General features: G+C 34.2%; 1 protein-coding gene and 1 long non-coding RNA gene across 4 annotated transcripts; both read right to left on the bottom strand.

The window, feature by feature from the left end:
• Window positions 1–1,497: 1,497 nt before the first annotated feature.
• LOC110884419 (probable galacturonosyltransferase 7) lies at window positions 1,498–11,016 on the bottom strand. Of its 3 annotated transcripts, none has more exons than XM_022132131.2 (9): window positions 10,816–11,016; window positions 9,835–9,905; window positions 9,564–9,646; window positions 8,097–8,142; window positions 7,936–7,982; window positions 6,794–7,092; window positions 5,381–5,732; window positions 3,241–3,765; window positions 1,498–2,149 (listed from the first exon to the last, which is right to left on the bottom strand). In XM_022132131.2, exons 3-9 carry the CDS (start codon window positions 9,564–9,566, stop codon window positions 1,886–1,888), a joined length of 1,536 nt encoding a protein of 511 aa, XP_021987823.1. In that variant the 5' UTR covers window positions 9,567–9,646; window positions 9,835–9,905; window positions 10,816–11,016; the 3' UTR covers window positions 1,498–1,885. The 3 variants fall into 3 exon arrangements, with proteins under 3 accessions (XP_021987823.1, XP_021987821.1, XP_021987822.1); XM_022132129.2 differs by having other exon boundaries at window positions 9,587–9,646; window positions 10,816–11,015; XM_022132130.2 differs by lacking the exon at window positions 9,564–9,646 and having other exon boundaries at window positions 10,816–11,015.
• Window positions 11,017–15,984: 4,968 nt separating this feature from the next.
• LOC110881133 lies at window positions 15,985–17,081 on the bottom strand. The gene is made up of 2 exons (XR_002559602.2): window positions 16,510–17,081; window positions 15,985–16,203 (listed from the first exon to the last, which is right to left on the bottom strand). It is a non-coding gene; the product is annotated as an uncharacterized LOC110881133 (long non-coding RNA).
• Between the last annotated feature and the right edge of the window lie 1,148 nt (window positions 17,082–18,229).

Here is an 18,229-nt window from a genome sequence, read left to right as displayed (position 1 = left end):
TTCACAAACACAAATAAATTCGGCGAACGCGACGAATGCCAACGATGGATGGCGGAGATAGCAATGCTGGAACTTGAAGCCCTAAGCATGGAACGGAAGTCGATAGTATTCATCGATGTGAATAATGAAAAAAGAAAGGGGAATGGTGCATAACAAGATGGAAATAAGGTTTCCTAGTTTAGTTCTTAGGGTAATAATAAAAATATAAGAAGTTTAGATAAATATATGTAAGTACAAATATCTTTAATTAACAACACAAACAAATGAACACAAACAAATGCAAATTCACGAATGTTCACTAACACGTTGCCGAACGTTCACAAACACAATTGAACGAACGACACCTCTATTCATGTTCGTTCAATTAAATAATCGAACAAAATTTTTTCTTCATGTTCATTCGTTTATTAAACGAACTTACTGCCGAACGGTTTACGAACTGTTAGCTGAATGTTCAGTTTGTTTACAACCCTAAGTCCATGTGTAGTGGGGCGTTTTTTTTTTTAAAAATTCAAAAAAAACGCCTGAAAACGCCCACCCCTCCATTACATGGGGCGTTTTTTTTGAAAAAAATTTCAAAAACTTGAATTTGGCGTGTTTATGATAATGCTTAAAGGGGAGTTTGGAACTCTGACAATGAAGGGGACTTTTAAAGAAATTCACTTTAGTCAACCAATCACTTTTGCCCATTCAACCTGACATCTTGACCCTTTTTTTTTTTCATTAAAAATAATATGGGGGTTATTGGCATAATGCCCCACTACGCCTATTTTGCTATAATGCCCCATGTATGACTAGGATGACACGTGGCGTATAATGCCCCATGTTGGGGGCATTATTCTTGTTTACCACTACGGGTGGTCTAAGAGGAAATGAACAAACTAAATTGTGAGAGGTGTTAACAAAAATTAAACGAGAGATGAAATTGAAAATTAAAAAAGTAAATAAAAAAAGGTGATGTGACTATGGCTACAGTGATTTTTTGTGTTTGTGGCTGCAAATATTACATATATTTTATATTAGAGTTAATTACTATTTTCGTCCCTGTGGTTTGTCAAAAATCACTATTTCAGTCCATTAGTTCAAAAATTGCGATTTCAGTCCCTGTGGTCTCACTTTCGTAACCATTTCAGTCCTTGTGGTTTCACTTTCGTAACCATTTCAATCCATTTATTATGTTAAGTACAGGACTGAAATGGTTACGAGGTAGACTAAAATGGTTACGAGGTGGACTGAAAAAGTTACGAAAGTGAAACCACAGGGACTGAAATCACAATTTTTAAACTAATAGACTAAAATAGTGATTTTTGACAAACTACATGGACAAAAACAATAATTAACTCTTTATATTACTTGTTCAATCGGAGCAATTTTATAATGAGAGTAAAGTGATTGTTAACTGACGCCTTTTGAGAGATGATCTTTGTAATATTCAATTCCGTTCGTGCAATACATGGTCGTTGTGGACTGTTTGTAATATTTAATTGCGAAAAGGTACACCTTCTAAAGTAATTGAATTATTTGCTATCCCTTGATCACTATAATATCCCTGATATTACAAACAACCTAACCAGATAAATATATTATAACAATCGTGAAAAAAAAACAAATATAAAAATAAAATTAAAAACGAGTTCGCGGTAATCACATTTCTACCTAACTTAAATACCAAACAAAAAACCAACTAGAAAGCAGTTCTCCATATAACCATCAACAGTAACCGCAATCTCCTCTTCATCTGGACAAATTTTTCGTCCAAATAACTAGAAATACACACAGATCGCCAGATCAGCATTTGCAGATCATCATTTTCTGGAAATCTGATCAAGATATAAGTTTCTATTTTCTTCAAATTAAAGAATTTGCAGGAAATGATCAACTGGGGTCAAGGGTTGACATTGCAATCGGTCATGTAACGGTTTTCAAGGTCTAAATATTTTCTCCAGTGAACTTTATAATTTGAAATGCCGAGTTCAAGCCAGGGTTTCATGTTGCCGTTGAAGTGCAATACAGCTGCTTTGTTAATAGCTTCATTAGTAATACCGTAATTGTGACCCAGTCCAGATAATACCCATGTGTCATCAAGATCCATAAGTAAACCTCGAAAAGTCAACACGGTTGCTCCTAGTGTTGTTGTTTCAGTCAAACGCTGTTCACAAAGAAAGGCGATGGTCAAAACGTCTCCTTGGTACATAACATTTGTTGGCGTGGCATTTTTGACCCGTAACCCGTTCAGTTTCAAATGGGTTGACTCTAGTTATGATTTATCTCCAACGGTATAGCCCAAATAAGAAGTTTGAAAGAAAATGGGTCAAATGTGTCGGTTTGAAATTTGAAATTCACCTAAAGTGAATCAAAATATGCATAAAACCTCATCATTATATTAAAAAAAAGCTAGATTACTAATTTAATATTATATTATATAACTCTCTTCATATTCAACACATTAATTACTCATAAAAAGTTTCAGGTCAAACCATATTGACCTGACCCGTTTGACTTTACTAAAAGTTACTCATTTTGATCTGTTACCCAACCACAACCCAGCTGGCCTAACCGTCCATTTTCGTCCCATTCAATTTTACACAAAATTACTCGTTTCGACCTGTTACCAGACAAAAAGTGGGGTCACACGGATACTTTTCTGAGTCTAAACCACCAAATCAAAACACTTTTTGTCACAAATGATATATTTTTTTAATAAACAGTTTGTGTCAGATATTACATTTCATATTTAGATATTTTGTTTGACCCTTTAGGGATAAACCATAACTCGAATCAACCCATTTAAAAGTTAACGGGTCAAAATTCCCACCTCCAACCAAAACTTGGTTTTAAATTGCGTCAGATATTTTGTTTGACCCTTTAGGGATAATCCATAACTCGAAGATAAAAGTTGTGCTTTTTGGTTCAAATCAAGCATACTAGAATGTTTCTAGAACCACAAAAAGTGTTTAGGAACCATAATGGTCGAAATCAAGCATACTCATATATAATTATTGAAAAAAACCAACCCATTTCATAAAATCTGGAGAAAAAAAAACATAACAAACAATGTTGCGTGCATCGGAACGCATTATGCGAAATCGGCGCAATATTCTCGCATCATGTAAACGCAATGCATGAGCTGTGGCAATGCACCCTCATAAGCGCATCGGGCGCATCACGCATTATGCACGCATTTTAAAACCAAGGACCGAAAACGAGCGAAATGAAGTAATAGATAAAAAGATAACGCACCTTTTGTACCAAACTTTGAAACATTTTAGTAACATCATGTTCCCTCCACCGATCCAAATCAATAATATTTAACCCCGACATCCACGTACAAGAACTACTATCATAATTTTCCTTCCCCAAATAATTTTTAATCGCACCGAATTTCACGGCACAAAAACGCACTGCACCAATGACTTTTTCATTCATGTCAAGATTCCACAAGGCTGACAAATCGCGCTGGACAACAACATCGTCATCAAGAACAACGATTTTCTTCAAATTTGGGAATATTTTTGGTAGGGCGTAATGCCAATGAGAAAACACGGACATGTATTCGGTTCTACTTTCGGAAGTAGATAGGAAAGAGACACGTAATTCTTGGCGCATTGACAAATGAGAAGGTGTTTGACCTTTTAGAAGGTCAAGATCTTCAATGTTCAAAACTTCAACTGTTGCATCCTTGTAAGCATTAGTAAAGAACCACATTTTCATGGAGAAGAAGCTTTGCTTATCTGTTAACACATGAAACACCTGCTTCCTACTGACCTGAAAATAATGCTGATGAGTCTCTAGTACAGAAAGATATGATAAGTGGTAGAGGTGGCGGGTTTGACCCATTTGTTACTTATAAATGGGTCGAAGTTGGGTAGCGTTTATCTCGAACGGGTAAAAAACTATCCAGGCACGTAAAAAGTCACCCACTGTAAAACCTCAACAGTCATTTTATTTAAAAAAATAGATTATTATTGACAAAATATAATTTTGGAATAATTTCAACTATATCATTCCAAAACTTTATATTTGGGAATGTAAAATTTACCCTTTACACACTAAAAAAATGATATTCAGAGTAAAGTACACGGATGGTCCATGTGGTTTACCAAAATTTTGGATTTGGTACCTAGCTTTTCAAAAGTACACAGATGGTCCCTGTGGTTTGCACTTTCTAACACAGTTAGTCCCAGCCAACAAATCTAAAGGTTTCAGTAGGTCCAACTTAGGGGCTAAATGCGTAACAAAATGAAAACCACAGGGACAATCCATGTACTTTTTGACAAAGTCATGTACTTTTTGACAAAGTTGGGGACTAAATGTGTTACAAATTGCAAACCATTGGGACTGTCCGTGTATTTTTGGAAAGCTAGGGGCTAAATCCAAAAAATTGGTAAACCACAGGGACCATCTGTGTACTTTACTCTAAAATTTACTTATTTATAGTAGATAAATTATAAAAACAGTTCGCTCTGGATAAATGAATAGGAAAACAATGTTGATACTATGAATCGTGTCAGTGCACAATGCCCTCTTCATTTATTCAGTGAAACGGGCTGTTATAAGTAAGTAATCGATTTATAAAGCTTACTATGAAATAAGTAAATTACAACTGTTTTAAAAATGTGTGTACGCGCATACACACATAGATAAAACATTGAACTTTTAGAACGATATCTATGTCCCTAGGGCTGTAAACGAGCCGAGTCGAGCCGAGCTAGACCCAGCTCGAGCTCGGCTCGAACTCGATTTGAGCTGGCTCGGCTCGAGCTCGAATTTCAAATCGAGCTGAGATTTGAGGCTCGAGCTCGACTCGATTAGAATTCGAGCTAGCTCGGCTTGGCTCTATCTAGCTCGAACTAACAAAGAACCGCAAAATTTACTACTTAAAAAGTCCTTAAAATGAATTTCTTCATAGACTAAGGGCCATAATTGCCATTTAATTTAACCATATGGCTAAATATGCAAGTAAAATAGTTAATTTACTTTGTACATTGTCTTTACCTTCTTTTATAGTGGAATACTCCCTTAGTTTTTGTTTTCTAAGCGATGTGGGACAAAAAAAAATGGATGTAAACCTTATCGAGCCAGCTCACGAGCCGAGCTCGGCTCATTTACAAACCGAGCCGAGCTGGCTCATTTACAACCGAGCCAATTTCTAGCCGAGCTTTTTTCGAGCGAGCTACAAGTTTTTTGAACACCCCTATATGCCCCTTTGGCTTTTGTAATCACATTTGACATGCTAATTATCAGCCAAAAGAAAAAAAAAACAGATTTACTAAATTTGAAAAAAAAAAACTGTCAACTCAACCCGTTTTGACCAGTACAACAATCTACCTATTTGCCACCACTAATAAGTAGCTTAAAAAAGAAAGGAAGGAGAACATACTTTTGCATGCATAACAGTCGAATTAATTACTACTGATGATGCAAGCACGTTGTTGGAAAGTATAACATAGTGATGCAGGTCCGGGTTCAACAAACTCTCTGACACATCAGCATCAAGTGGTGAAGTTTTGAAATACTCAACGGTTAGTCTCATTGACAGACAATGGTGACTTTTTGGTGTTGTTTGGACCGCTAGTTGGTAAAGAAAAGCACTCTGTTTCATATGAAAGTTGGCTTCGTCTTCCGTTAAGTCAACTAATTGTCTTAATTTTTTGTCAACATTGTTACAGTCAACAACGGCTGCTTTTGCTTTGATAATTGTAGTTTCCATTTTCTGTATCAGCTTCTCAACCCTGACAATGCCCACAATCTTTATTTTTAGTGTCTATGGGAGTTAAAAACATAGCAACACAATATTAATGAAGAAAAAAAGGACAAATTGCACAAGACAGACAAGCTTTACATTTTTTCCTGAATTTAGCAAACATTATATTGGGTGCAACATAGATTATTACAATGAATGACATGTTAAACCAGTAACAAGTCATTTTTGGTTGAGTTTTCAAAAATCGCTGACATGTCATTTTAGTTTATAGGTGTTCTCACATGGCAACTAATGTGACATCTAATAATTATTGGTACTATCAAAAAAAAAATTCAAACTTGTAAATATATATTTTAATTTTTGGGATAATGTATGAGACCACCCAGATATTTCCATGTATATATACTATTTTGTATATATACATAAGAAATGTATATTCAAGCATTAATAAGAAATGATTCAGTGGAAAGAAAAACTAGGGTGTTTTGGTCATTTTTCAAAATTCGAGCATGTTTTAACTGGATTTGGTATAAATGAAATTGAATGCATAGTTGCATACTAAAGTTGAATACTTGGATACCCTCCACATAATATATCCTATCCTAATTTCTTTTTGCATATGTGGCATCTAACGTGGAGGGATATCAGTAAATTTATACCATGCAGAACTTATACATATACATATACATATACATATATAAAACACAAAACATATATAATTATAATAGTAATATCAAAAGTCAAAACTCAAAAGTGTCAGTATCTGAAACATGATCTAATCGTAAGACATGAAATCTTCCTCCAAGCCCACATCAACCAAGGCATCCAAAATAACGGTCAGCATCGGTTACATATCGATCAAATGACGGTCAATACGAGTAAAATAATGGTCAATAGCGCTGATAACCGCTATCCCACCGCTATTGAGATCTTAGGACAGCAATCAGTGCACATAAGCAATTTTCAAGTAAAATCACTTAAAATACAGTTGTTAATAAATCAGAAATAAAAAAAATTAAAGTTCTGTTCTATTTCGTGCAGTTTCCCATATAATGAAAGGAATAAATAAACAGAGTCTTAAGAACTTACTGTGGTGGAAGATCTGTATCTTCAGTACCTTCACTGAAAATGTGTTCAAATTGTTGAATATTTTGCTTCATTTCTTGTGAAAACTGGTCAAGTTTTGGAAGCTTTGCAATACTAGGATAATAAGCTCGAGCCACATAAAGCTGGTCTTTCATTTTTCTCACTATTAGATCTTTCATTTTTTCCTTATGTTGCTGACGCCATAAGCAATAGCTCCCATATTTTAATTCACACGTTTTTTCATTATCACCAATGACTTGAATTGTTTTGGTGCCTTCAGCTGATGAGCCAACTCCAACATTCTAGATGATAGAATTAATTAAAACATGTACAAAAATATAACATAAAAAATCCTTTTAAGTGAATGAACACAACTGAACATAAACGAGCGAACACAAATGAACATAAACGAGCGAACATAAATGAACACATTATCGAACGTTCACGAACATAAACGAACGAACGCAACCTCTGTTCATGTTCGTTTGTTTAACTTATCGAACAAAATTTCTTGTTCGTGTTTGTTCATTTATTATACGAACGAACATAAACAAACTTCCTAACGAACGGTTCAGAAACTGTTCGCTGAACGTTCGGTTCGTTCTATGTACAATTAGTATGCATTCAAATAGCACTAATGCACTATGACAACATATCCTTCAAAAATTTCATAATTTCATATATATTCTTCTAAATTTCATAATATCATACTTACCCTTTACATACACCATAAATATAACATTTACCCAGTCGGCTGGAAATGGAATAAAACTTTTTACTTATAAGTTATAACTGCCAGTTTCACTAAATAAGATAATAAAATAAAACAAAGACGAAATTATTTGTTGAGATGATTCAGAGTAATAACGTTTTTATAATCGGAATTTCGAAGAAACAAACTGACATAAGTACTGATTTCATCTTATTTGTTACAGCCTTACAAAATAAATAAATATAACATTTTTAGTGTTTCAAGGGTAAATAAGATATTATTAATTTGGAAGGGTATATATGAAGTCAATCTCCTTAAAAATCAATAAAAAATATACATATATTTCGAGGAATCGGGGTAAATAAGATATTATGAATTTGGAAGGGCATATATGAAGTCAATTTCCTTAAAAATCAATAAAAAATATACATACATCGCCTTTTGGAGGTGGCTTTGATACTTGTGTAGGTACAGTAAAACCTGCAGTTATTTCAAAAATGCATAAACAGTTTTGCCTATGGTGGCTGAAAGACAGTGAAAAAACAAATGCGTTTGAAAGTGCAAAATTTAAAAAATTTAGGAATAATGATCTACCAGTGGTTCTATTCTCAGCTTCCTTGACAGACTTCCTTCCAAAATCCTAAATACAAAAAAATGCATGACAGTTAGATCAACACCATATATTGTCCGCATAAAAAGCTTTCTTAAGCTTACAGATAAATCACCTGGGAATCTAAAGACCTAAGGTAAAAAAAATTGATTATTAAATTGAGTCAAGACCTAAGGGTTTTTTATGCATGTCATTTAGTATAGAAACCAGTCCTGAAAAGAGTGAGAGAATCCATAAGTAGCAAATATATATAATTGATTGAATAGTTAAAAGATTAAACGCATGACATTTTAAAATGTATGCATTATTACATAGTTTATAGGCCAATCCTGGAAAGCACTGTACATAAGTAGCAAAGAAATATAATATTTATTTAGTTTAGAAACCAGTCTTGAAAAGGAGGAACACAAATAACTGTCAAATGAATATAAAGTAAGCGGGTCAGAAGCTACCAACAACTGGTCTAACCGGCAAAAGACTTAAAACCTTTTTACCTAATGCCTGAATAGCAGTAAATCAAGTTCGATATAAGAAATATTAGGTTATTGTATTTGTACGTTTAAATACTGAAATAATATAAATATGGATGTTAGTGAATATGGCTTCTATGATATGTTTCAGTAGTCTGGAAAGGTAGTGTTCAGAGGAACTGTTAGTACTTAAGCTAGCAAATTATAATTGAGCAAAAGATACAGGGTAGAATAGCAGTTTGTTAATTACAAAGAGTAAAAAGATTGTTTTAATTATCAAACATGTCAAAAGTAATGAACAAGATGCAAATGTTTACATAAAATTATATGCGTAATGTAGAACAACGAATATGCTTTTCATATGCATGATCTGAATGTATAATGATAGCTTGTAGATGTTAGGTGATAGAATATATCACTGATTTACTGTTTCGGTAATCTGTACCATTTGCTAGTTACCGAAATAATCTCTAGTGTTAAACTTATTGTTATGGTTCTTGATATATCACTTCATATGGAGAATTAGAAACTAAGATTTACAAAGGAAACACGCAAAAAACACAAGGCAAAATTAACTTTGAACTTTGTAAAAATAGCTAAGTAGTCCTAGTTACATACTTACATAAGAATTATTTATTCGATCTTTCCTTAGACATGTTAATCAACAATCACCTTAAACAGACCATTTTCAAAACAGGTACAAAAGGTAATCAAATTTATATGTAATTCAGTTATATGATAAGAAGAGATAATATTTTAGAGTTCAAATGCTAAACACTCACTCTCGGTATGAAATCTTAAATAACCATACGTAGAAATGTATAAAAGTCCTTGAGCAAATAACTTGACCCGTCTAAATTGCTCAAACTATTTAACATTGTTTATTATTCACAGTATAGAGCATAATCAGATTTTAACATAACTACTCATTGGTCTATTGCCAACAGATTAATACTAATAGTACAAAAGTTGAGTCTTAACCATCAAAGCAGTATGCAATGAACCTTTGGAAGAGTTGGTCCGAGATTTTTCAAAAGTTCATGTACACGTGTTGATGGCCCTCCCTGCAAATAAACAAAGTTAGTGCTTGAGAGAATCACCTATTCAACTAATATCATAATAAGCATATCAGCATATGCTGATTCATGGAGAGTGATGTTTGACTGTGTGGGTGGTTAAACATCAAGCATAAGATAACTAAACTTATTTTCTGTAAAATGTTATGTTAACACATGTCAGAATAAGGTCTTACTTTAATTAACGGCGAATCTAAAGTCACATTCTGTCTTGATGAAACAGAGCTCCTTTTCTCAGTAACATACCCTGTGAAAAGCACATCCAAACACGTAACTAGTTAGTATTCACTGTCCAAAACAGATTTACAAGTAAGATCGATATATTGCGTTCACATTAAAACAATTCACAATCTCAGATCTAGATTCTAAAATTCCGCAGAGTAAGAAAAAACCTGACTAAACCTTTACACTCCTCTGAATATCACTCCATAAACCTAAAATTAAGATAATCAAATGCATACAGAACAACATAAACAGTACAGATCTGAGTAGCAAAGCATAAAAATCTTCAAGCATAGTCTACAGATTAATCAAACTAACAACATATAGATCAAAATAAAGTACACACAACATCCGATTGTACATCAAGTAACAATTACATCAATCACAACACTCGATCCAAATCCACTAATCCGATTCAATTAGATACATAACCAGATCAACAACAGTTGAACATCAAACGAATGAATAACGATACAAATTCAGCAACAAAACAGATCTAATCAATCCTGTAACCAATCTAGGGCAAACCGAGGATCAAACCATATACTTTGGAAGTAAAATCTAACTAGACCTTTACTCTCCTCTGAATCTCACTCCACAAAGCTAAAATTCAGCTAATCAAATACGAAAACAACAACAAAAACAGTACAGATCTGAGTAGCAAAGCATAGAATGCAGAAGCAGAATCTACACACCAATCAAACTAACAACATACAGATCACAATAGAGCATACACATCATCAGATTACACATCAAGTAACAATTACAGTAATCACAACACTAGATCCAAATCCATTACATACATAACCAGATCAACAACAGCAGTTGAATAAACCTAAACATCAAACGAATGAAGAACCGTACAAATTCAGTAACATAACAGATCTAATCAATCCTGTAACCAAATTAGGGCAAATTGAGATCAAAATACAAACCTCCAGAGTAGAATCCGTTGTGGAGACCTAGGAGAAAAGCTAGAGGAACGAGCATCGAGAGCAACACGAGACCTAATACGGCGATTACGAGCCAACTCCACCGTTTCTTCACCGGCATGGTGTGGTATGATGTCATCGCACCACCCTTCATCCCCGACCATTACCGTCACATCTACTCTTCACTCTATTTATTGTAGTTGCAAGTGATGATAGTGTTGAAAATATGTTGTATAAGTTGGCCTTCAACTTTGGTTATGTACATATACAGCCCCTTTGTTTTGAGATATTATTTGAAAGTTGAAACAACAAAATTTCGTTTAGTTTCTAAAATTTTTGTATTCATCTTGTAACTATTATTATTATTATATATATCAAATTACATAACCACTTTGCTACAGTGCTATTGTTGATTTTTTTTCTTTTTTTTTTCCTTTACCTTTCTTTCTTTTCTTTTTTTGGTTTTTTTTTTTTCCTATTTTACTTTTACCCTTTAATTTTAAGCATTGACTCTTACAACCGCTTAACTTTCTAAATACTTTTTAATCGAGTTTTACGTCTTTATTTTTATTTACGTGTCGATATAAACTTAAGTTGATTTACATTTCGACATGATTTTTTTTGTGTTTATTTATGATTTTGCCCCCAGTATAAAATTCGTTTTAATATTTTTTTACAAGCCTATGGTAGTGTTTTGTTTTAATTGGTTGGCTCGATTTAATTTTATTCGTCATGCCAAGCGGTAATTTTTCCATCGTTTTAGATTTTTTAGCAAAAATATGGTAGTATTTTGTTTTACTTTGTTTATTCAATGTAATTTTTTTTGAGATCGTGTTATGAGTAGTATGTACAAGTAACTAAAACACAGACGTACATACTATGAGAAAGAAATATTCGGCATAATGCCCGCAATGCGGGTGGGCAAAACCTAGTTATGATTAAAACTATGATTGTCGATTGTGTCGGTTGGTGAATAGGGATCAAGTTGTAAGCATGTTAATCTGGTTAGTGTGGTGTAAAAAATGTATGAAGCATGTCATACACGGGTTATCAGTACAACATGTTTAGCTAAACGGGTTGGCTGATCGACCTGTTTAACTAAACATGTTGGCGGATCGACTTGTTTAATTAAAGAGGTTGGCATGCCAATTTGTTTGATTGAACGAGTTAAAAGCAAACCGAATACAACACATTTAATTAAACGTATTAAACCAAACACTACCCATTTATTAAATGGGATTTATATGACGACTCAAAAGCTGATTATTTTAACTAAACCCGGCATCCTTTTAATCAAGGAATATTGTATGCAGTTAATTATTATTATTATTATTACTATATATTACTATATATTATTACTATATATTACTAAACGAATTGAAATGAATAGTGATTTTATTATTATAATAATATATAGTTTTTTTATACTTTTATTATTTTAATATTATAATAATTGTTATTTTCTTTACTTTTTAACTTTAATCCTTTTTTTAATATCTGGGATTGGGATAAGGTTGGTGTCAACTAGTATCGAACCAGTACTGGTATCGAAAATACTGGTACGTTCCTGTTCGGTATCAGTACATGAAGGTAAAAACCGGCACTAATACAGAAAACGCCAAAAGTTGGTGCCGAATTGATCTTGGAAATATTTTGGTTCGGGAAATTCAGTGCTGCTACCCGGTACCATTTGCTCATCCCTGATCACGGTTACCGTACGAACAACGGTATCGTACAACTTTTTTTTTGTTGATTTTCTTCAACTTTTTATTTTTTCTTTTTTTAGTTTCAAGGGTAGGGATGAGCTCGGTGCCAACCGATACAGAATCGATACTGATACCGAAAATACTGGTTACGGTATTGGTATATGAAGGTAAAAAAACAGTAGTGAACCGGTACCAGGAACGCCAAAAGTCGGTACCGAATTGGTACTTAAGATCTTTCGGTTCGGCAAATTTGGTACCGGTACCCAGAATAATTTGCTCATCTCTGACCACGGGTTTCATACGAATAACATCGTTACCATACAACTTTTTTTGTTGATTTTCTTCCAGTTATCTTTTAGTGTTTTTTTCTACATTTTCTTTTTATTTTTGTCAGCAGTTCCGTTCGCAACACGTTCGTAGTGATTTCAAAACACATGTAAACACAGACTAAATAACAAAATAAATTCGCCATAACGCGTCGAACTGCTTTAAACCTAGTTTATTTAAAGCACTGAATTTAGAACTTTCTTGTCAAACATAAACTAAAGTAATTGGTAGGTTTTGTTTTTATTACATGTTAAAATTGGTGAAACCGAAAATAATGAAACGAAATCTAAATGAAGGTGTGGGTATGTTAATTGAATGACAAGCTTAAAAATACTTCAGTTTTGTTACTGTTTTATTATATGTGTTTAAGCAACAATTTATATTATCAAATTAGAAATAAAGTTAGAATAGTGAAGTATTTATATAATCCGTTCTTTCGTTAATCATACACACTATGACTATTGGTATTCTGTCATGTTGATGAGCATTAGACTTGGATTCGGTTGGAGACATGATCACATGAGAGGTTGTTTACTTCCTCCCTCTTATTTGATAATATGTTTTTTTCTTTTAACGGCAAATTTGATGTCTTAATAAAGTGTACATAATCTTGAAGGGCGAAGACTCTCTCCTCCACGTCGGAATTGTTACGGGGACCCTCCCTCTCTCAGCCTCTCACGTTTAGTGTAGAAGAATTTTAATCCCTACCCACGCCACATTAGATCAACCGTCTCCCCTCTTCCACATCGGCACGGCTGCGGACATGCCCCATTACAGTACAATGCGATGAAGATGGTCTAATAATATATTAAGAATCACATTGGTTTTTTTGAGTTAACGAAAAACTTGGGTGGATACATGTGACACCAATACTTTATAAACCCTTTTTATAACCATTTTTTGAGTTATTTCACTAAACTAAAATTGACTCACCGTGTTGCGGGGCCCTTTTTTTTAATGTGGTTAGAGCGTATGGTTTTTTTTTTTTTTTTTTTTTTGCAATTGTCTTTGAAAAGAAAACAATGAGCTATTACATTTCCAGTCCTTTAGATACTTCATTTGAGAAATTAATTGTATTAGGATCTCATGGTGTGTTAATGTGGTTGAACCATCTTACCGCACTTTTGTATTTATTAATCGTAATTAGATCTCATGGACTGTTTCAAATCGAATTTTTCAATTAATTATAGATTTTTAGTTAATATACACCCGACACAAATACTAAACTCATATGACTTCATAAAAATTAGAGTAAAGTGCCATTTTGATACCTGTGGTTTGGGCACTTTTGCCACTTTAGTCCAAATTTGAAACTTTTTAAATCTGGGTCCTGTGGTTTCGTTTTTGTTGCCATTTTAGTCCAAAACTCAAATCAGGTCAGATTTAAAAAAAAAACCTGCTATTTTGTCCTTTTCTGAAGGGTATTTTGGTCATTTTGCCTGCCCCAAACCCCCAACCACATTATACTTTATAAGTATCTTCTCTCTCTCTCTGCAATCATCTCTCCCCCTTCAACCATCCACCACAAAAACCTGTCTTCACCGATCTTCTCTCTCACACCAAAAAAACCATCACTGATCTTCAACCATCCACCACAACCACCTTCACACTTGCCGCCGCACCACCGCTAACACCGCCGTTCTACCGAAGCCTCTAATCTTGTCGATCTTCACCTCCACCTTCACACTTGCCGATCTCCACCTCCATCTTGTCGATCTTCACCTCCACCTTCTCTCTCTAGCTGTTCTGCCGTTCTGCTAAAGCCTCCATCTTGTCGATCTTCACCTCCATCTTGCCGATCTTCACCACCATCTTGCCGCCGCACCACCGCTAACACCGCCGTTCTGCCGAAGCCTCTAACTATCAACGACGGTGCCACCGCACCACACTTGTCGATCTGCCGAAGCCTCTAACCGTTTCTCTCTCTAATTTGTGTTAAGTACAACCCTAATTAGGGTTTGGATTAGGGTTTTCTGGTGAAATTGGGTGAAATGAGGAAGACAAGGGTGGTGGGGGTGCAGTGGTGGTCCGGTGGGGGTGGTGGTGGTGGTGGTGCAGTGGTGGTGTTAATGGAAGGGGTGGCGGTGGTGAGAAGGGGGAGAGAGAGAAAGGGGGTGTGGTGTTTTACCGGCGCTGATGGTGGTTGTGGTGTTTTACCGGCGTCTCCGGCAACGTCGCACCAGCACCGGTGGGATGGTGGTGGTGGGGGTGGTGGTGGGGGTGGTGGTGTGGTGGCAGTTCAGAGAGAGAGACCAGAGCTGTATGTGTGTATATAAATATATATTAATTGTTTTAGGGTATTATATAGATAATTGAGTTATAATAATTCCAAAATGACGAAAATACCCCTGAGCAAAAGGACAAAACATGGGGGTTTAAATTGGGGAGTCTTGCCAAATTTGAAATTTGGACTAAAATGGCAACAAAATTGAAACCATAGGGACCCAGATTTAAAAAGTTTGAGATTTGGACTAAAATGGCAAAAGTGTCCAAACCACAGGGACCAAAATGGCAGTTTACTCTAAAAATTAATTAAATTTATAATTCATTTTAATTTAATTTTATAATTATATAATAAGGATGTTATTAATTAAATAAATACAAAAGGGATGAAAATTACAATAATATTAATTTAGATTTTTCATTTAAAATCTCCATGAATTTATTATATGACATCATATTCCACATGGTTGCATATAATTATATTTTTGAGTTACTTACGTGTCAATGTAGTATTTACTGTAACTAAGCAATTGTCAAATTATATATATACTAGTTAAATACCCCGCGCGCGTTGCGGCGCGCTAAACTGTATAATTCTTAGTTTGATAACGTCTGCGTTTGTCATTTAATAACTTAGCAAAGGTATATAATGATATAATCCCAAATTCTAATTACTTTTTATTGCTATCGTAGTTGGGGATCAATGTGAATTCCAAAACTTACAATTTCAATCAAAATATATTAAAAGTATGGTTTACACAACATTTATTGCTATTCTTTCAAGTAGTAGGTAACTGGTTCAAGATAAGGTTATGGTTTGATTTGAACCTGGTTTTAAGCTTTGAAGGATAATCTTTTGTGAAAGGCTCTTATATTAACAGATTTGCAGAAACAACACAACACAACACATCCTAAATCAATAACCACCAACACAGGCACGAAACAATCCAAATAAATGCGATTGTAGGTGAAATCGACCAGAACTTAAGGAAACAAAATAAAAAAATCAGGAAACGTACCATTAAATAACAACACGATAACCTCGAGTGAAACTGGTGTCGTTCGGCTCACAATTCTCTCCGGCTGATAACGAAGAAGCATCCATCATTATTGCCTTATACTGAGAATTCTTGATCTGGGACCAAACGAACAGCAATTGTGAAAATGATCAATAGTGTAGTATCTAACTTTTATATTGAAACCCAAGATTCCCAATAAATAAATATACCTGGTCATTTGTATAAAATGAATTTATTAGTGATTACATCTCCCTCAGATAATCAAATATTAAGCTATTGATAAACTAATAATATAATCCCTAATGGATAATAACCTATGTGAAGATTCATTTTTCTGGTGTAGTTTCTTTCTAATGCATTTATTATGCTATTGTCATTTAAAACAAAACCCACTGTATTTGTTTCATAAGGATAGTATATACCTCGAAATGGGTAGCAGAGTTGCAATCTCCAAATAGTTACCAACAACAATTAAAGACATGACCTCTTTGCTGCGAGCAAGCTTGTTGCCATGGTCTTCGCTGATGTGATTTGAATCAGAAATTGGCGGACCGGCAACGCGTAGAAGATGCGATCCTCGTCAGACATAGGAACGACTGGTGGCGGTTTCAGTCTGCAACGGGGACTTTGCTTGATCATTAATTAAGACAGAGAGAGGGCCGATCCTCTTCCTCATTCTTGGTCTCGACAACACGGATAACAATCGAGCAAGGGAAGAAAAACCCTAGATGCTTTCTTGTATGGTTCACGAAGCGATGGGAAGCATCTGTAACGAAAACCACAACCACCGGTAATCACCTATTTCGTCACGGCTTTCCGGTGATGGATAAACAACCACTGCTCACCACAAACAAAACGAAATCGCCATCAGTACGATGTCCTCTCCCTGAAGATGATGAAATCTCTGAATAATAACAATACTAATAATACGCTTGTGTTGCAGAGAAAGAAAGAGAGAGAGAGAGAGAGATGAGAGATTTGTTTGCGTAGAAGAAAGAGAATGAAGGACTGGTAAGTGTGTGGAAGATGATGGCACAGCAAAAGAGATTTCTTAGGGGCAGTTTTGTAATTTAGTTGGTTGGGTGAGGGCATATATAGTAATTTGGTATGGGCACCGACCTTTGTGTTTAAGATATATAATATATATATATATATATAGAGAGAGAGAGAGGCTGGTTATCATACAATATGCTAATCGTACATTACGTACGTTATAACCACAACCGTCAGATCATCTCAATTAAACCCCGTGCTTAACTATTATATTAATCAAATTAAAATATATATGAAACCGCCAAGGTTAAAATCGTCCATTACGAAATCAAAAACCCTTGATAATCAGCAAACAAACCCTCAAAATCATACCGTAAGATTCTTATTCAAAATCGTATTTGAAAATCCAACAAGTAATCAAAAATTGGTCGATTCTTATTCACCAACGCCATCTGCGAATTGAACTTCTGATGAATTTGGAAGTTCAGAACTGAAACAAATCGATAGACAGTCTATCGAAGAAGATGATGCAGGATGAAAATCAAATAAAATATGCGAAATACATATCAAACGTGCGAAAAACATTTGAGACAAAAAGAAAGGTTGTGTTTTTTGTAAAGTTTGCGAAATTATATAACATTACATGCGATTACAAAAAAAAAAGGTAATATGTTTAAGATGACTTATGATGTGCGAATTCATGCTTTTACACATGCGATTTCAAAAAAAAAAAAAAGTTAATAATCTTTGAAATTTCTTAAAGTTTGTGAATTCATTCTTTTACACATGCGATTTCAAAAAAAGTTAATTATCTTTGAGATTTCTTAAAGTTTGCGAATTCGTTTTCGAATCAAAAACGATTTTGAATAAAATGCTGATAATACTTTCAAATTACTTTGTCCTAAAAAATGAAAAAAAAAAAACTACGAATTAATAACTAAAATAAATAAAAATTAACTATTTTCTATAAAAAAAAACCTTAATTTATTACCGATGTGACTGTAATTTGACATGTAATGATCAATTTTACAATAAATACTACTGAACTTACCACTCTACCTACATAATAAATTTACTATTTTAATATAAAATACCCAAGTAACTACCTTCCATATTAAGACATAAAACACAAAAAACACACACAACAAA

This window comes from Helianthus annuus, chromosome 10, assembly GCF_002127325.2.
Source record: "Helianthus annuus cultivar XRQ/B chromosome 10, HanXRQr2.0-SUNRISE, whole genome shotgun sequence".
NCBI lineage: Eukaryota > Viridiplantae > Streptophyta > Magnoliopsida > Asterales > Asteraceae > Helianthus > Helianthus annuus.
The sequence above is the reverse complement of the archived record's forward strand: the minus strand, read 5'-3'. Positions and strand labels throughout refer to the sequence as shown.

Bases quoted from the DNA above. Each gene is read 5' to 3' on its own strand.
- LOC110884419 (XM_022132129.2), bottom strand. From the start codon at position 10,966: ATGAAGGGTGGTGCGATGACATCATACCACACCATGCCGGTGAAGAAA. The intron at 9,906-10,815 runs GTTTGTATTTTG...TGCTTTTCACAG, and splicing joins CAACGGATTCTACTCTGGAG to GGTATGTTACTGAGAAAAGG. The intron at 7,983-8,096 runs GTAGATCATTAT...AAATAACTGCAG, and splicing joins AGCTGAGAATAGAACCACTG to GTTTTACTGTACCTACACAA.